We start from the raw sequence: 17831 nt of genomic DNA, 5'->3' as shown, positions 1-17831 counted from the left end.
AACTGAAGTTAAACTACATCTAAACTTGTATTGTTGAGTTTATATTATATTATTTTTTCAAGTCTCACTTTTCTAATGTAAAAAAAGCAAATCTTAATATTATGATTAATATATCCTCATTGTTTATACTATTTGTCAAAAATATTTTAAAACTAATGTACTCTTTAGCCTAAATTATTATTAGTAGTAACTAAATTTAAAACCAACAGAATTCTACTAAAAAATATTTATTTATTTTTAATATTAGGATCAAATTTATTTATGGTATTAAATTATCAATTTTAAATATTATATCATAATCATTACATTAAGTTTTATTATAGTATTCTTAGAGATCCCTAACACTAGTACATGTTTTTTATTATGAAAAGAAACTAGTAAATGTTTTTTTATATATTTTTTCATTAATTATTAGTAAAACAAGTTAAAAATTAATAAAAATTTACTGTTTACAATAATAAATTATTAAACGGTAGTTTTCTTGAAATTTTTTTAAAAATAAACCTTAAATAGAATGGATCATATGAGCCGTTTAAAGATATCGGGTTTACTTTTTTATAAGTCGTTTATTTAACTTTTTTTAATTACTATTGATAATATTTTTTTGTATTATTAAATTTGTCTTATCAAAATAATTTTAACAACACCTATAATATTATTACCAGAGTTCCAATATATCTAAAAAATATTTTTCTCTCTTATTTTTCTACTCTCTCTCAATCTTGTTTCTTTCTAACTTTGCAATTGGAAAGAATACCATATTATACTTATTATACTTGTAACCTGCGAATTGAACATGATTTTTTAGACCTTTTCAATTAAGCTATTTTTCTAAATATTATCTTATAGGGTGTTATTTTAATAATTTTTTACTAAGCTGAAAAAATAAAATAAAATAAAATGAAGCACTCAAACCAAAGCTATACAATGCAATATATAATTGATGCTTCAAGCCAAGGGTAGAGGCGCTCTGGAAACTTGTACTTCATGTCAGGCTTCTGTCACTCTTTAGCTTGCTGTCAGTTCATTGTTGGGACACCTGCCCTCTGACTCATGTTACCACGGTGGTTTCTTTTCATGCCACGACTTACATATAGATCAGCGCTTACTTAATTACCACATTCTATAAATTTTATTGCCATATCACCCTCACTCCATGTCACCACCACAAAAAACATACCCGCATCACACTCATCCTTCTTGTGGATATTTTTTTTTTGGTACAAAAGATAATTGTTTTTATTTTTTAAATAATTTTTAAAAGTTTTTAATAAAATTTTAACTCGATATAAATAATCAAATCAAATTTTATATTCATTATCTTTTTTTTAGATTTTATGAAACTCTACTTTTTAAAAAATTGTATTTTATAGGTTCAGATAAGTGAGTAAAACACTGATTGTTCTAAACTTTTATAAAAAATATATATTCTGATTTTAATTTAAGACTTACTGTATAGATTTCAAATTCTTTATCACTCATCACGCCCCTTGAAGACCATTATCGTATGTCATGCATCATTATATTTGGAATCAAATCCTATCTTTTTCCTTCCTGGTGGCTCAAGATTCTATTACAAGTGCATATTTTCCTAACGATTCAGTCTACAGCCTTCCACCAATGACATTCTCCGTTAGCAGTGCATATGTTTCTTACTTTATCATAATAATATATCTCAAGTGAACGCAGGAAATAAAATGGCATAGCTAGCCTTTTGTTCAAAAAGCTACGCGCCCACGATGACGAAGAAAGGACAAAAAAGAAATAAAATATGTTAATATCTTGATTGGAGTTGTGTTTTTTAATTTAAATAATTTTTTTATTTAAAATTTATTTTTAATATTAATACATTAAAAACATTTAAAACAAAGTTTAATATTTTTTAAATTACACAATTGTACCAAAAAAAGAACTCCAGAAAAGCTGAGTTTTGCCGATGTCTATGACCACCACCGCCAGTGAATCTAACGTCGCCAGTTTTCAGTACACAGGCACAAATGAGAACCCTGTGAAGGGTACTGTGTGCCAAATACAGTGCATGGGGTGGCAAATTTGCATGCATACGATGAAGCAGAGTACATTTTTTTTTGCACCTAGAAGTTGAGGATAGACAATGATGGCGAAATTAATCTCCATGTTTGTTTGAGCAATTGTGACTGTGCAGCAATCTATGTCTCAGCGTTAAGAACACATCAGCCATCACAACAAGAGCAGTACATGCAATAATTGACACTTCACTTCAGGTACAGTTTCAAGCCGCGAATTACAGGGGCTTATCAGGGCGAAACGCGGCCTAGTATGCATTTTAAAAAATTTTATTTTTTAAAAAAATTAATATATTTTTAATATTTTTAAATTATTTGAATGGAATATCAACAATAATCTTTTTAAAATAAAAAATATTATTTTAATATATTTATAAATAAAAATCACTGTTATCATATTTCAGATAAATCCTAAACCTCGTTACCTTGAATTTTAATTTTTTAACTAAAAATTATTTTTTATGTTTTTATATTATTTTTATTTTCTGATTTAAAAAAAAAAATTTTAATTTTTTTTTTTGATATATTTTTAAAATATTTTAAATTGTACTACTACATTCTCAAATAAATCTGTGTGTCAGTGATTATTTTATAAAATATTTTTTATTTTGAAATATATTAAAATAATATATTTTTATTTTTTAAAATTATTTTTAATATCAATAAATAAAAATAATCTTAAAATATTAAAAAAATTAATTTAAAAAAAAAATAAAAAAATAATTAATTTTTTTAAAATATTTTTATAACATACAAACAAACAAACAGTTAGTGGATAAATGCTTTTCACATTCTTATAATCTTTTAGCACCATACAACCGTACTCCATGACACCACCACAAACACAACCACAGCATGCCCCCACTCTTCTTTTTTTAAAATCGAATATTCAGATGACTGATTACGGATATCTTCTTCTTCTTCTTTTTTTTTTTCATGTCTACGTATATTTGAAAATACGCTAGAGCTTTGATTGAGACCAATTAGAAATAAATATATTGTATTTAAAAAAAAATAGTGACGTGACTTGAATATAAAACTTTTAAATTAAATAAATATTTTACTCACTTTTAACTATATTGGTATGTGGTCCAGGTTACACCTGCAGTTTGTACAGTTTTTTTAATATAAAAAAATATTCAGTTGATAATAGTGTTTTTTTAAAATAAAATTTAAACTCAAGGGTTCAATTAATTTTATAATATAAAAATTAGTAGATAAAGAAAAAAATTAATAATAATTAACTATAAAAATAAGTTATTATCGTACTCATAATGAAAATAAAAAAAAAAAACTTTATCAAGAACTCATCATCATTTGATTATAGACACAACCTATAACCAGAAAAAGTTCACTAGTCAATTCAAATACTACCTCAAAAGGTTACAAAATAACATTAAAAAGACCACACGTGACACTTGACCATTGACTTAAAAAGCAAACTAAATAAAATATCATGAATTAAGCCTTTCATGTTTATATTTAATTAATTAATTTAATTTAATTCTAAAATAAAATCTCTTTAAAAAAATAAATTTAACAAAAAATAACAAATAAAAAACTCAAGATAACTTAGATTATCTTTAAAATTAGTGAAAAATTAACTGAAAAGCAATAACATGTTATATTTATTAAAATACTAAATTGCTCCAAAATCAACTTGATTATAATTGGAAAAAACCATGATAAAAATACAAGAAATTCCTTGAAAACTAGTTAAAGAATTTTTATTTTTAAGAATAATTTAGTCATTTTAATGTGATTTGAAAAGATGAATATTTTTAAAAAAGCCCAGAAGCGAGTGAAATAAAATTTTATTTTAAAGGTAATTTAATTATTTAATTATGTTTTAAAAATATAAAAAAATAAGTTATTATTAATTAATTTGATAATAATTAATGAAACTTATATAAAAAAAAAATCTCACCACAGAATAAAATTATCATTATAGTGTTTTGATCCATAATATAATGAATTTGCAATCACAATAATTCAGTGATTCCTTTAGTTTTTTTAATAGCTCATGAAGAACACTTATACATATAGGATCGCACATAACTTTACCTTAAGACTGAAACTTAAAATTACTTTTGAAAATAAAATAAAAGTAAATGACTTAACTCAAACCTAAAATCTAGGGTAAGGAACATGAGAGTGGAGGAGTACCTACCACTTATTTAGTATTTTATTAACGTTCTAAAATATATAAAAAATCTTTCCTTTCCTGTATATATTTTAATGATACAGCTGCCCTGGAGCTTATTGCAAAATCAAGAAGCAGCACCCTCTAACATGATAGGTCTGCCTTTGCTGGCGGAAAACATCAACAGTTAGCAGAATCATAGAGGGGATTGGAATCTAATCCCATCTTTTACTTTCCTCGTGGCTCAGGATTCTATCAGCAGCCCATCATTTCTTAATATTAAAGTCCCCTCGACATTCTTGTAGTGCTCAAGCACTGTATCACCCCTTCCGAAGCCCCTTTTCGAGGCTTGCATCATCATCGAAGAATCAATCTCAGAGCTTTTTGGTCAAGAATCATTATTATTTGCGTGGCCCTTCTCTTTTGTTTTCTTCCTGACTTTATTTTGAGAATCTATGCCAGTGGTGTCACGTCATTTTCAGCCCCTTTTCTGGCATCTTTCCATGGGGGAGATGAACCGTTCACATAATTGCAGAGAAAGGAAAACTATACTTTCATCCCTCTGTGCTCAACAATGCTTTGTCTCAATCCTTATGATTTGATTTTCTTAATATTGCCCTTAAGATTCATGGTGCAATCTAGAGAATATAACAATAAGTGATTGCAAGGAATATCAAGACAAATCCAACCAAGCCAATCAAATCGATCCTCGCCCACTTACTTGACCCTAACTAGCCAACAAGCTAAGAGGTGAGGATCTCTCACACTTAAGTTCTACAACATATATATTTGAACATCCAAGCTCATCCCTACGCATGAATCTTTTACTTTATTAATGTTTGGTGCGTGCTTGGTTCTTTAAAAAGAGATAGATAGATGATGGAAAAAAAAAATATTAAACCCACCAAAAATTATAAAAATATTTTTATACAAGATAAAAATATTTGTTTTTAATTTCTTTTCGTATATTTCTCCCTCCTCCTTATATCTCTCCCTCTCTCCTCGGAGTAAATATGAGTTGTTATTCTTTGATTATAATTCCCAAAAGTTTCAATTTTGATCATTATCATGAAATAGCTAATAAGATTTGATAATAAGCCCAAATTTTGGATTTTTATTTACTATCTTTTAGGTATTTTTATAAAATATTATAACATGTATAAAAAATTAAAAGGATCAAATATGAGAAGAGCAAGAGGAGTGGAAGAAAAAAGAAAAAGAGTTTTTCTAGCTTTCTTTAAGATAGTGTTTAATATTATGGTAGTTATTATTATTTAAGTGTTTTTTGCTTGAAAATACATAGAATAATATATATATATATTTTAATTTTTAAAATTTATTTTCAACATAAGCATATTAAAACAATATAAAAACATAAAAAAATAAAAAAATATTATTATTTTTTAAACACGAACCCAACATAAAATCAATTAGGGGAAACACAGAAATTTATTTTCAACAAAAAAATGTCGTTTTCTTTTACAAATCTCCACCTTGTGAAAAGACTTCTCAGGATAAAATTAAATTTCAGAGAAAGAAGGAATACTTCTTTGCCTTGCAAAGTTATGCCAATGGTATCTTAATAGCTGCGCTTTTGACTTCAGACTGATCAAAAGGTTGACAATTTGGTTTAGTTGCAACTTTTCTTTCAATACTTTCACTTAAATATAACAAAAAAAATTATATTTTATAATATTAAATTTTTATTTATTATCGAAATATCTCAAGCACTTTATATACCCACGAGTACATGATTTTTTTTGAAAAATTAGGGTTCTTTGCTTGTTTTATGTTGTTCTTGGTTTCTTCAAATAATCAATGGTGTTATTTGTCGTAAGAGAGGTGAGGAGGTAAGATCTATGAGTCCAAATCAAAGGGTCATTGTCTTCTTCACCGTTGTCTTTCCTAGCAAGTTGCCATGTAAACAAGCACTTGCGCAAGTGCATTCTCCATAAATGAAAGGAGGGAAAAGTGTATCCTATCTTACTTGTTTACTTCAAACTGGACATGTTCAAAGATTTTATTATTATTAAATTATCAACAAAAATTCAATGATATTTTGGGTTTTTAAACAATCAACAACTTGCATTGGTATTGTAGTTTCTCCTCGAGAAATTAAAAAAAAATCCTGATTTCTTGGATTAAAAAAAAACCTAAGAACAATCAAACCCTTATTTTAATAAGATGAATAAATCAATTGCTCATAAATTTGATTAATTACAATAATGCTTTATCACTTAACACAAGAGAAATGATTACTTCGAGTGAATAATTGTTAGATTTATGGTTTTAAGTGAAGAAAAAAGAAACTATGCTAAAATATGAAATCTATCATATATGTATACAGATAGCACAAACTAGTTTATAAGCTTATACTAAGAGTTGTATCAATTTTTTTTTTAAAAATATATAAAAATATTTAGATCATAAAAAATTATTTGATATTATTATTAAACTTGACCAAGTAAATCAACATTAAAATCTTTTAATTCAATTAATTGTTTAGTAATGTGAAAGTTATCTTAACGTAACCAAATTAATTCGATGAGTTCAAAAATAATTTAAATGATAAACAAAAAAACATGGTTTGCATTTTCAAGATAACATTATTTTTTTAAATATTAAAACAATGACTTATTATATTGATTTATATTTCGCAACTTAAATGTTAAATTTGTGATTTAGGTTATAAATTCCACATGTTTTGATAACTTTACTAAAAAAACTACTTTTATCAAATATTATGATGTTTGCTTAAGATTACAAAAATTTTGTAGAAATCAAACCAAAATAAATTATAAAAACTAATTTAAAATAAATTAAATGTTAAATGATGAAATTGAAAAAAACAACATAAAAATTTAATACAAATCCAATATTGAATAATTAAATTAAAAAACTATAATTTTTTATATAAAAAAGTAAAAGAATGATAAAATTAAAGGAAAGTTGAAAAGATAATTTTTTTTTTAAAAAAAACACTGACGCGCCATCATCTTCCCTCCCTGTTTTAATAATTATATGAAAAGTGAAACACCATAGTCATTTTAGCATAATTTGAATAGTAAAACAGCATATTTTGTTTAAAATAAATTCTTTATCACATATTTATAGCATAAAACATTATATAAAAAAAGTTAATTTGACATGAACACATGAAGATCAAATCAAATCTTAATCTCCATTCATAAAAGCTGGATGAGAATATCACCTTCTGATAAAAAAATAAATAAATTCAGATTCACTACCTTAGTCATTTTCAAAATTTTAACATGAAACAGTGTAATTATTAAAAAATTCCAAGTTCGTTGTTGTAAACTCCTCCAACGAAAAAACAAAAAGTATATTAAAGATAACCAACCTTGCCGTTTTTAGCAACCCAAGGTCTTTTGTATAGAAAAATCCACCCCCTCCAAAAAAATAATAAATCTGGTAGTTACCGCCTCTATAGGGTTTCTCCTTTTAGTAATTATTCATACACAGCATTCTCTCTCTCTCTCTCTCTCTCTCTCACAGACCTGACTCTCTACCTTGGCATCTTTACTGAAACAAATTGCAAAGTTTCGAGGAGATTGGATTTGTAAGTGTTTGTTTTTTTGACAATTTTGTTTCTTTTTGTGGTCAAGGTTGATGTTTTGTTTGTGGTCGTGTTTCCTTTTAGTTCATTTACATTGAATTCAATTATCCAGAGTCTTTTTGACCATTTCTAAGCAACCCCGGATAAAAAAGACTCAAGCTTTATATGCACATGGGTAAAAAAAAGACACAATCTTTACTCATGTGTAGCTATATTTATGTGCTTATATATATATAGAAGAAAAATTTGGAGGTGGATTTTGTGAGTTATTTTTGATTGTGGAGTGTGGACTTATGTTGCAGTGAAGCTCGGAGGCTTTGGATATTGCAAAAAATTTTAGATGTCATGTTATTAGATTTTGGTTGCTATTTATAGAAAGGCGGTAGTGATGTATTGATTAGACTCTAAATGTAGTTATGTGTGTTTGGTGGTTGCTGTAAGCTGATATATCTTGATTTATTGGCTTGTGCTACTATATATATACAGGATTGAAAGGAAGTGAGATTTAGCTTTGTGGGTAATTGCAATTGAAAGACGTGAAAGGTTGGTTTTTTAAGTGCAATTGAGTTGGTTTTAGTTGTTCAAATGAAAAACAAAGAAGGTTAAAGAGAGGAAATTGAGTTGTTTGTTTAGAGGGTAGAAGAGTGGAACTTTGATGGATTTGAAGGTGGAGTTTAATTAGTAATGTGCACGTTAAGGAAGTTATTAAGGGAGGAAGAATTGAGTTCCTTTGGATGTTGCTCTGACTCAAAAGAGGGGTGAGGTTATTAGGAGTGTATTTTGGTTAGTTGTATAAAAAATGGAGAACTCCTTCTCGTCAAAAGAAAAGGAGATGGGTTATTGGGCTTCACCAAGAGCTCAGATGGATATTGTCACAACTTCCGATGGCGCTCCAAGGAATTCATTTTTTGAGGACCCATTCAACAGTTTTTCAGAGCTTATGAATTTTGATATGTATGCTGGATGGTGCAACAACTCATCAGCTATGGATCAAATGCTTGCCCCCTATGGAACGCCATCTTTTCCTTCGACATCCTATCCATCCTTTGATGCAGGAAGTTTTGCAGAACAAAATTCTGCTTCAATACAGGAAACAATAAATGCTGCTGGGACTTCTTACAATGGTGGAGATAAAGTGATGCTTCAGCAAACAAATTCCCATTTTGGTTATCCCTCAGATTCAATTGATGCTGATGATTTGGGTGCAAAACATGATAATGGAGTCGGTCAGCAAAACCATTTCCCAAACACAACGTATTATATTATGTCACAGCCAGTTGGGCCTTCACTAGATGAGAGGATGCTAAGGGCATTATCCCTGTTGAAGGTTTCATATGGAGGGGGTATTTTGGCACAAGTATGGGTTCCCATAAGGAGTGGGGATCAATATATGTTGAGCACTTCAGAGCAACCATACTTGCTTGATCAAATGCTAGCAGGGTTCCGAGAAGTGTCTAGAACATTTACTTTCTCTGCAGAAGTGAAGCCTGGTGTGCCTCTAGGACTTCCTGGTCGTGTATTCATTTCCAAACTTCCAGAGTGGACTTCAAATGTAAGATATTATCGCAAGGCCGAATACTTGCGGGCAAAGCATGCAGTTGATCATGAAGTCCGGGGCTCTTTTGCATTACCGATCTTTGATCCTGATGAGATGTCCTGCTGTGCTGTTCTGGAACTTGTCACTGTTAAGGAGAAACCAGATTTTGATTCAGAGATGGAAAATGTTTGTGATGCGCTTGAGGTTAGTTTCATTTTACTATATATTTTGGTAAAAAAGCTTTTGTTCCCATTTAAATCTGTCTGTGTTGCGCAATTTCAATGATAAATTATGTATCTTGCCTAGCAACCTGTTTTCCATTTCAAAACCCTGTAAAGGAGAGGGAGGGAAGAAATTGTTTGCTCCGAGTGAGAACAAATTGTTGTTCATGAATAAGTTCCTCCCTTTTGAAACCTCTTGTTCTGCTTCTTCCATTTCTTTGGATGGGAGTCCAGCCTGTAAGTACTTGGTATGTTGTTGATAACAAAAAGTTCTTTTTTCTTGCTATTATGTTTTAGAACTATAATTTGCTGCATTTTGATCAAGAACATTCGATTTATCATCTAGGAATTAATTTGTTGTCCTCAATATTCTGCATCATTTAAGGATGACAAGCAAAATTGTTGCATATGATGGGAATAAATGTTTAATGTCCTGGTTTTTGTGTTTCTATCACTAAAACAACTACTGATACAAGCTAGTTTAGTGTATGGAAGTCTACACCTTTTGGTTTTATTGAAGCATATTAGTTTTAAAAGTTCTTTACTTTTATCACTTGGACACTTTTTGCATCTTGAAATTTATGAATCGATGATTAAAGCTTGCCAGTTGTTTCATGTGACAACCATCTGAATCAGAATCCAAACTTTATGTGAAAATATATGCTGGATGGCACTGTTAATTCTTGACTTGACTTTTTGCAGGCTGTGAACTTAAGGAGCACTCCACCTCCTCGACTTCTTCCTCAGGTATTTATCTGCAACTTCCTTTTTCTTTTTGTTGGATAGTTCTAGCATCCACACTTAATGGAAAGGGTGCAAAACACAAGCCTGCAATTTGATAATGAAATAAATAAGAGTAAACAATGAGAAGGCCTAACTCTGAACACTTTCAATCAGCACTTTGTCTTTGTCTAACGGAAATCATTATTTTTCAGTGTCTCTCAAGCAACAAAAGAGCTGCCTTGTCTGAAATAGCCGATGTTCTACGAGCTGTATGCCATGCACATAGATTGCCACTGGCTCTTACATGGATGCCTTGCAATTATACTGAGGAAGCTGTTGATGAAATCATAAAAGTGCGTGTTAGGGAAGCCAATTCAAGGTCAAGTGGTAAATGTGTCTTGTGCATTGAAGGTACAGCTTGCTATGTGAATGACAGAGAGATGCAAGGTTTTGTGCATGCGTGTGCTGAACATTATATTGAGGAAGGGCAAGGTATAGCTGGAAAAGCAGTGCAATCAAATCATCCCTTCTTCTTCCCTGATGTGAAGACATATGATATAACTGAGTATCCACTTGTTCATCATGCACGCAAGTATGGTCTGAATGCTGCAGTTGCAATCAGGCTAAGAAGCACCTACACTGGTGATGATGACTATATTTTAGAGCTCTTTCTCCCTGTCAATATAAAGGAGAGTTCAGACCAGCAACTCCTGTTGAACAACCTCTCAGGTACCATGCAGAGAATTTGTAAGAGTTTGAGAACAGTTTCAGATACAGAATTTGTTGGACAGGAATGTTCTGAAGTTGGGTTGCCAAAGGAAGCACTGCCAAGCTTCCAACCAATTTCCATATCAAATGGAAGCTCTCAAACTGCATTATCAGAAGGAAACTTGAACTCGGCTGCCAATCTGCCTCTTAATGTGTGTAGTTCAAAAAATGATAAAATAGGATCAAATAGCTCTAACGTACAGGTAACTTCCTTGAGATGTATTTCTGTCCCTTTTGGTGAATTAGCTTCCCAAAAGTAGAAAGAACATGCTTATTGTATTGAACAGAATTTGTTTTTCATTTATATATATATATTTTGCATAGACGACGAGTGGATCTAGAAGACAGGTGGAGAAAAAGAGAAGCACAGCGGAGAAAACTGTGAGCTTGAGCGTTCTTCAGCAATACTTTTCTGGAAGTCTCAAGGATGCTGCCAAAAGCATTGGTGGTGAGCTCCATGCCATGTATATACTTATGAAATCAGACTTTAAATATCTAAGCTTTCTGGAGGATTTTTCATTTGACTCATGAAAATGTTGTTCTTCCATTTCTTATGAATTGTTGAAATTTTTGTTTGGATCATTTAGCTTCATCAACCAAGGTTCTTTTATTCCTGGTATTGGTGGAACTAGTAACTTGGGATGTACTGTTGGTTGTTTCCTTGTTTAACTATTCTCTATGCCCTCTGTCAACATATCCTTTGAAAACAGGATAGCATTTTTGCCTCCTTTTAGAATAATTTGTGGTTACCCTTTAAATTTCTGTGTAGTTTGCCCCACAACACTGAAGAGAATTTGCAGACAACATGGAATATCCAGATGGCCATCCCGAAAGATAAACAAGGCGAACCGCTCATTAAGAAAAATACAGACTGTGCTTGATTCTGTTCAGGGGGTGGAAGGAGGGCTGAAATTTGATCCAACCACAGGTGGTTTTGTAGCAGGGGTCTCCATGAATCAAGAATTTGATCATCAAAATGGTTTTGTGTTTCAAGCAAAAAACCTATCCAATGGAAATTCTGAACCAGCTAACCACGATGTAGTTTCAGTACTTCCGGCTTCTTGTACTGATGGAAATAATTCTACTGTTAAAGTTGAAGAGGATGAATGTTGCATAGTTAGCGGGGGGGAGTTAAAGGACTGTAGTGTTCATGTGATTGATTGCAGTGCAGATTCCAAGTCAGTTGCAATAGGTGCTGGATTATGTGAACAGACTAGCTTTGGCTCTGGACCTTGGGCTTGTCTCGAGAATGACCTCCCAGGTTCTTTTGCAAAAGCAGGCAACATAGGGGGAATGAAAAATGGCGGTATTATACTAGAGAACTCGGACTCCTGCATTGTGCCTCGAAGCTCACTCCCCTTTGTTGCTGCTGAGGAGATGGATACCAAAATGGAGGGTGATGATGGAAATGTAGAGCGCAACCAGCATACTTGTTCAAGCATGACTGACTCATCAAACAGCTCTGGTTCAATTATGCATGGCAGCATATCAAGCTCTCCGAGCTTCGAGGAGAGGAAGCATTCAAAAGAGAGAACTAGTTTTGGTGATGGTGATTTAAAAATTACTGTAAAAGCCAGGTACAGAGAAGATATAATACGATTCAAATTTGATCCATCAGCAGCAGGATGTCTCCAACTCTACGAAGAAGTATCAAAGAGGTTCAAATTGCAAACTGGAACATTCCAGCTCAAGTATCTAGATGACGAAGAGGAGTGGGTATTGTTGGTGAGCGACTCTGACTTGCTGGAGTGTCTGGAGATAATGGAATATGTTGGGACTCGTAGTGTGAAGTTCCTTGTCCGTCACACGCCTTTTGCTATGGGAAGCTCAGACAGCAGCAATTGCTTTTTGACGGGAAGCTCCGAACACATGGGTGACACGGGCAATCTATGAGTCTAGCTCGTGTCTTTTTGGTTGAAATGAGGAGTATGTACTTGCCATAATTCATCTGCAATTCTTTCTTTCAAAGTATTTGCAGAACCAATCACAAATTGGACTCCAATGCAGTACAACCGAACATTCCCGGTGCAGAAATATAGTTGTATGATTGGTTGTCAGAATTCCATAAAAGAAAGAGTGGGGGAGAAAAGTTAGGAAAAAGAGAGATGATTTTGTATGACATAGTTGATGTTAATGTATAATGCTGTATATGCTAGAAGTGGCAAAAGATGTTTAGTTGTAGAAACATAATCGGGGAACTGTGTTCTTATGTTATGCACTGTAGTGCCCTTAAACCTAGTAGATTGTGTAGGGTTTTACATCTCAATTTATGAAAATGGAAAATGCTCAAGTTTGACGACATTTCTTTCTACTTTTGGCTGTCAAACTTCCTTGTTTGTCATGACAGTATCACAGACAGATAAGCACAAACGCGCGCTCCTGCAATCCTCCTTGGTATGTGAACTACTTAGATAATCAAGAAACTTGAAAAAGATTAACAAAATCTATGGACCTCTTTGAGCAAGCAAGCAAGCGTTTTCACAGGGCAACTGCTTTTGATGTCTGAATATAGTTAATTCGGTTAAGCGTGGATCAAGAGTACGTTATTGACTTTAGTTATATTGTTCTATTTTATAACTCTAGGGATTGTGATTTGGTAAATCTCGAAATATTTAAGAATTCGAAGAGTTGGTCCGGTGATTAAGACTCGTGCTCTTAACATGGCTGCAAGGATTCAAATCCTCTTTCAAATTTATTTAAATAAAATTCTTATTAACTCTCTACAATATATTTCATTCCAAATGAAAAAATGGGTTATAAATTTCAGTCTGCCTAAAAGGTCAATTCCGTAATTCGCTAATCCAAGAATTGGTTTGACCAAGTCCTTTGAAAAACCTCTTTTTATTTTTATTTTTTCTATAATAACATTTTAAAATACTTGAGTTAATTTATCTAATTTGGTATTTTTAATCTTTTTTGTTAGAGTTTTTAAATTTAGTCTGATAATTAATCAAGTTCAAAATCTAAATTATAGATTGATTGAGTTCATTCTAATTTTATTTTTTTTATAAATCAAAACAATTTTATTTTTATATAATTAATATATTGCAATTGATTTTTTAATTAGGTTTTGCTTTGTTAATCGGGAAACCTAGTCCGACTTTTTTTTTTTTTTTAAAAAAAACTTGATCCCATCAAGTTAATCAATAACGGGTTGCCTGCTGGTTTTTAAAAATATGGTTCCTGTAACTATATATAAAAAAAAGGGGTGAAAGAGGGGAGGAGAAGTTGCTTCAGTTTTTCCTCTCAAACTACTGGTTAGTCAACTAGCCATTAAAGAAAGGAAAAATCCATGTCAGCAACAGCAAAATTACAAACAAGCACAACTGGACCCTTCAGAGCGCGGATACTGTAAAAGCAACAATCACAAAATAAAATAAAAAAAGAATAAAATTAAGATATATATATTCGTACAACACTGTTTTCTTAGTTCTGCAGTAAATCTCTGTTCTCTCATTGCAATAACTGATGCCTTTTCTCTGCAACTCGCATGGCATCCAACCCACAGCCATCAGGTTTGTCTAAACAGAAAAAAAATCCATCCTTTGGTTCTCTTAATTAATTTTAATTTGTATGTCTTTATTTATTTCTATCTCGAGATGATCTTTTTAGTTGAAGGAAAGAGGACTGATTTATGGGTTTTGTGTAGTATTAATCAAGGGATCATGGGAGCTTTTTCTTAGTTTCAAAGATGGGATCTTTATGGGTTTTTTAAAATTATATTTATGGGTTGTGTTTGGTTGGTAAGAAAGATGGAAAAGAGAAAGGAGAAGAAATGGGTTTTTTGTATTTGATAAAGGAATAGTGGGTTTAGTTTTATTAAAAAATAATTACAGTTTGAAGGTCTTTTTAGAATATAAATTTGTGAACTTTTTTCATGGGATTTTTGTCTTTGATAAAGAAATAGCATTTCTTCGAAGTTGGTGTTGTGATTATGAGTTGAACTTGTGAAAGGTAAAAAGGTTCTACTTTGTGGAGTCAATAGAAGTTTAAGGTGTAATCATGTGGAAATTTGTTCTGATTATAAGCTGTGCTTGAGGTCTTTCTGAAAGATGCTTAGGAAACATGGTGTTTAGCTTTTTATATGCCTAATAATTTCTTCGTTTTCTTTGTTGCATTGACTTGTGATAAATTTCATTTTCTCATCTTCTTTTTGCATCCTTTTCGAATCTCTCAACTTGCTGTAATCTATTTTGCAAACTTGTTATGCTGAAAAATGACTCTCGAGCTGTACTGATCTGCCAAGATGCCTTTTCTTACCTATGTAAAAATCATGTCACTTATCTTCTCTGCGTGCATTCTTTTTTGACATCGTTCACTCTTTAGATGCTATTTAATTTTTAGTTGCTTTACCCTGTAAAATTTCTGTGATGTAACTATGTGGTTCCATTTTGCAGCTAACAATCCTCCCCCGAAACCCTGGGAGCAAGCTGGTGGTTCTTCTGGTGCTACACCTTTTAAACCACCATCAGCTGGCAGCACAAGTGATGTCGTTGAGGCTTCAGGAACTGCAAGGCCCGGAGAAATTGTTCAAAGCTCAGGTAGTGCCGCAAACACAAATGCTGTTGGTAGGCCTCTTCCTTCAAGGCCTTGGGAGCAGAATTATAGCATGAGCAGCTATGGAGGCGAGTAGAGATTTTTATTAGCAATATAAAGTTTTGCTCTTTGTTGTGATAGTTGAATCTTGTTTAACCTTTTTTCTCCTAACCTGTTTCAGGTTATAATTCCACTCTGAATTATAATTCTGGATATGGGTCAGGAATGTATGGTTCATCATATGGTGGAGGGCTGTATGGAAACAACATGTATCGAGGAGGGTATTCTGGACTTTATGGTTCTGGGATGTATGGTGGTGGAATGTATAATAGTGGTTTCGGAGGCCCATTGGGTGGTTATGGAATGGGCATGGGTGGTCCTTATGGAGCTCAAGACCCTAATAATCCTTTTGGTGCACCTCCATCTCCACCAGGGTTTTGGATTTCATTTCTTCGAGTGGTAATACCTATGGTTTTCTTTTGATTAGTTACATATGCTGTTTCAAGAAATGATTGGAGTTATAAATGTAATTTATTTATAGACATGGTCCAATTAAATGTTTATTAAAGTCTAATGTTGTTGGGTAAGAGCAGAGATCATATCAAATTAGATACCCAATGGCCCAATGCATATGACTTGCCGGAAGAATTTCACCTTTCAAATTGCAATCATGTTAAATTAGTTGCTTAGGAACATATCTGATTAGTTTAATTGCCTTATTATTCTTCTCTAGAAAATCACCATTTTCTCTATGATGACAGTTGCAAGGCGTGGTGAACTTTTTTGGTCGCATATCGATTCTCATAGACCAGAATACACAGGCTTTTCACATGCTCATGACTGCACTTCTTCAGGTATTCTCACTATCTTTTTCCTTGCACCTTGTTTTTTGCTGGTTAAGTGATTGTCAGATAAAATATTATCTCATGTCCGGCTCTCAACACTTGCTTTTTTACTTTTGTCATAATATCATTATGCATGATCAAACCTATGTCATCCAACTTGATAGTATTAACTAGTTCTCATTAATTTAAGCTGCCAGCTGCAATGGTGTTGATGTTAGGGTGATCATAAACACTTTGTGGAATAAATTAAACTTGGAAGCAATTTCATCCATGTTCGTGAGCGGATGCATATTTTTAATTCCCATTTTATATTAGAATGGGATATGGCTAGATGGCTTCTATCTTTGTGTTTCGTAGCAAATTGCTTTGTGTTGAAGTTTTGAGACACCAATCTTTGGAAATCCTTTGAACTGTAGCTTGTAGGAACAGCTATCTTCTGTGGTCCAAATCAGCATTATATAGAGTTTGTTTATTTCTGCATTTCAAAAACATTTTTGAAAAAAATTAATTTTTTATTTTTTATTTATTTTAAATTAATATGTTTTTAGTGTTTTTAAATTATTTTGATGTGCTAATATCAAAAATAATTTTTTAAAAATAAAAAAAACATCATTTCCGTGTATTTTGATACAAGAAGTTATTTAAAAAGTTAATTGTGACAGCTTTTCGATCGCTCTGGTATGTTGTATGGAGAGGTGGCTAGATTTGTATTGAGGCTGCTAGGGATCAAAACAAAGCCTAGAATGGCCCACCCGCATGGTCCCCATAGACTTCCTCTTCCAGGACCAGAAGGTACCAATGCAAACCCGCTTTACATAGAAGGACCAAAGCCAGCTCCAAGTGGTTCCTGGGACAGTGTTTGGGAGAATGACACTTGCAAATGATGCAGTAGTATTTCTCTTATGGATTGAATCTGATTTTTCTTCCTTGATAGAAAATAAACAAACTCTGTTGTAATCCTCAGCAACATGAGCTGCACTTGAATTTTCGGTGTGAAATTAAATGTAATCTTTGAAATCAGCATCGTGTTTCTTCTAGTTTAATTGCGAGAACAGTATTATTGGTGTGCTAAAAACTTGGTTTGGAAGTTGCATTAAACTGTTAAGAATCTTCCAGACCTGAGTTGAAAGGTAAACACCTAAATTTGATGGGTACAAAAAGGGACTGAACCAGCATCGCCAGACAATGCAGCAGAGTAGAGCTTTTTCAAAATCATTGATTTTTTTTAAAATTATTGGTGGTAATTTTATTGTTTCGCAGTTAGGTTTTCAAATATCTTAATTAAAAATTTTATATTGATACATGGTTTAAAAAATTTAAAATTAGTGTTAATTTAAAAAATTTAATGATTTTTTATGTTATATTGAAACTATTGATTTATTTTTAATAAATTATTTATATGTAGAACAAATTCAAGTAAGATAGAGCAAATAATA

At 31.8% G+C, this 17831-nt stretch overlaps 2 protein-coding genes across 3 annotated transcripts; both read left to right on the top strand.

Moving 5' to 3' along the window:
* The first annotated feature begins 7619 nt into the window (after window positions 1-7619).
* Window positions 7620-13325, top strand: LOC105116286 (protein NLP8-like). Of its 2 annotated transcripts, XM_011013564.1 has the most exons (6): window positions 7620-7768; window positions 8252-9506; window positions 10226-10270; window positions 10459-11217; window positions 11339-11462; window positions 11784-13325. In XM_011013564.1, the coding sequence occupies exons 2-6, from the start codon at window positions 8565-8567 to the stop codon at window positions 12905-12907; spliced, it is 2994 nt and encodes a 997-aa protein (XP_011011866.1). In that variant the 5' UTR covers window positions 7620-7768; window positions 8252-8564; the 3' UTR covers window positions 12908-13325. The 2 variants fall into 2 exon arrangements, with proteins under 2 accessions (XP_011011866.1, XP_011011865.1); XM_011013563.1 differs by lacking the exon at window positions 7620-7768 and having other exon boundaries at window positions 8179-9506.
* A 1097-nt stretch (window positions 13326-14422) lies between these two features.
* On the top strand, window positions 14423-17438 carry LOC105116287 (peroxisomal membrane protein 13-like). The gene is made up of 5 exons (XM_011013565.1): window positions 14423-14529; window positions 15412-15639; window positions 15732-16009; window positions 16312-16404; window positions 17058-17438. The coding sequence occupies exons 1-5, from the start codon at window positions 14505-14507 to the stop codon at window positions 17277-17279; spliced, it is 846 nt and encodes a 281-aa protein (XP_011011867.1). The 5' UTR covers window positions 14423-14504; the 3' UTR covers window positions 17280-17438.
* The last annotated feature ends 393 nt before the right edge of the window (window positions 17439-17831 follow it).

Source organism: Populus euphratica, unplaced genomic scaffold (assembly GCF_000495115.2).
Source record: "Populus euphratica unplaced genomic scaffold, PopEup_1.0 scaffold898.1, whole genome shotgun sequence".
Taxonomy (NCBI): Eukaryota; Viridiplantae; Streptophyta; class Magnoliopsida; order Malpighiales; family Salicaceae; genus Populus; species Populus euphratica.
The sequence above is the reverse complement of the archived record's forward strand: the minus strand, read 5'-3'. Positions and strand labels throughout refer to the sequence as shown.

Coding starts and splice junctions, on each gene's coding strand:
- LOC105116286 (XM_011013564.1), top strand. CDS start 8,565: ATGGAGAACTCCTTCTCGTCAAAAGAAAAGGAGATGGGTTATTGGGCT. Junction 9,507..10,225: donor ATGTTTGTGATGCGCTTGAG/GTTAGTTTCATT, acceptor GACTTTTTGCAG/GCTGTGAACTTAAGGAGCAC. Junction 10,271..10,458: donor CTCCTCGACTTCTTCCTCAG/GTATTTATCTGC, acceptor ATTATTTTTCAG/TGTCTCTCAAGCAACAAAAG.
- LOC105116287 (XM_011013565.1), top strand. CDS start 14,505: ATGGCATCCAACCCACAGCCATCAG. Junction 16,010..16,311: donor GGATTTCATTTCTTCGAGTG/GTAATACCTATG, acceptor CTATGATGACAG/TTGCAAGGCGTGGTGAACTT. Junction 16,405..17,057: donor TCATGACTGCACTTCTTCAG/GTATTCTCACTA, acceptor TAATTGTGACAG/CTTTTCGATCGCTCTGGTAT.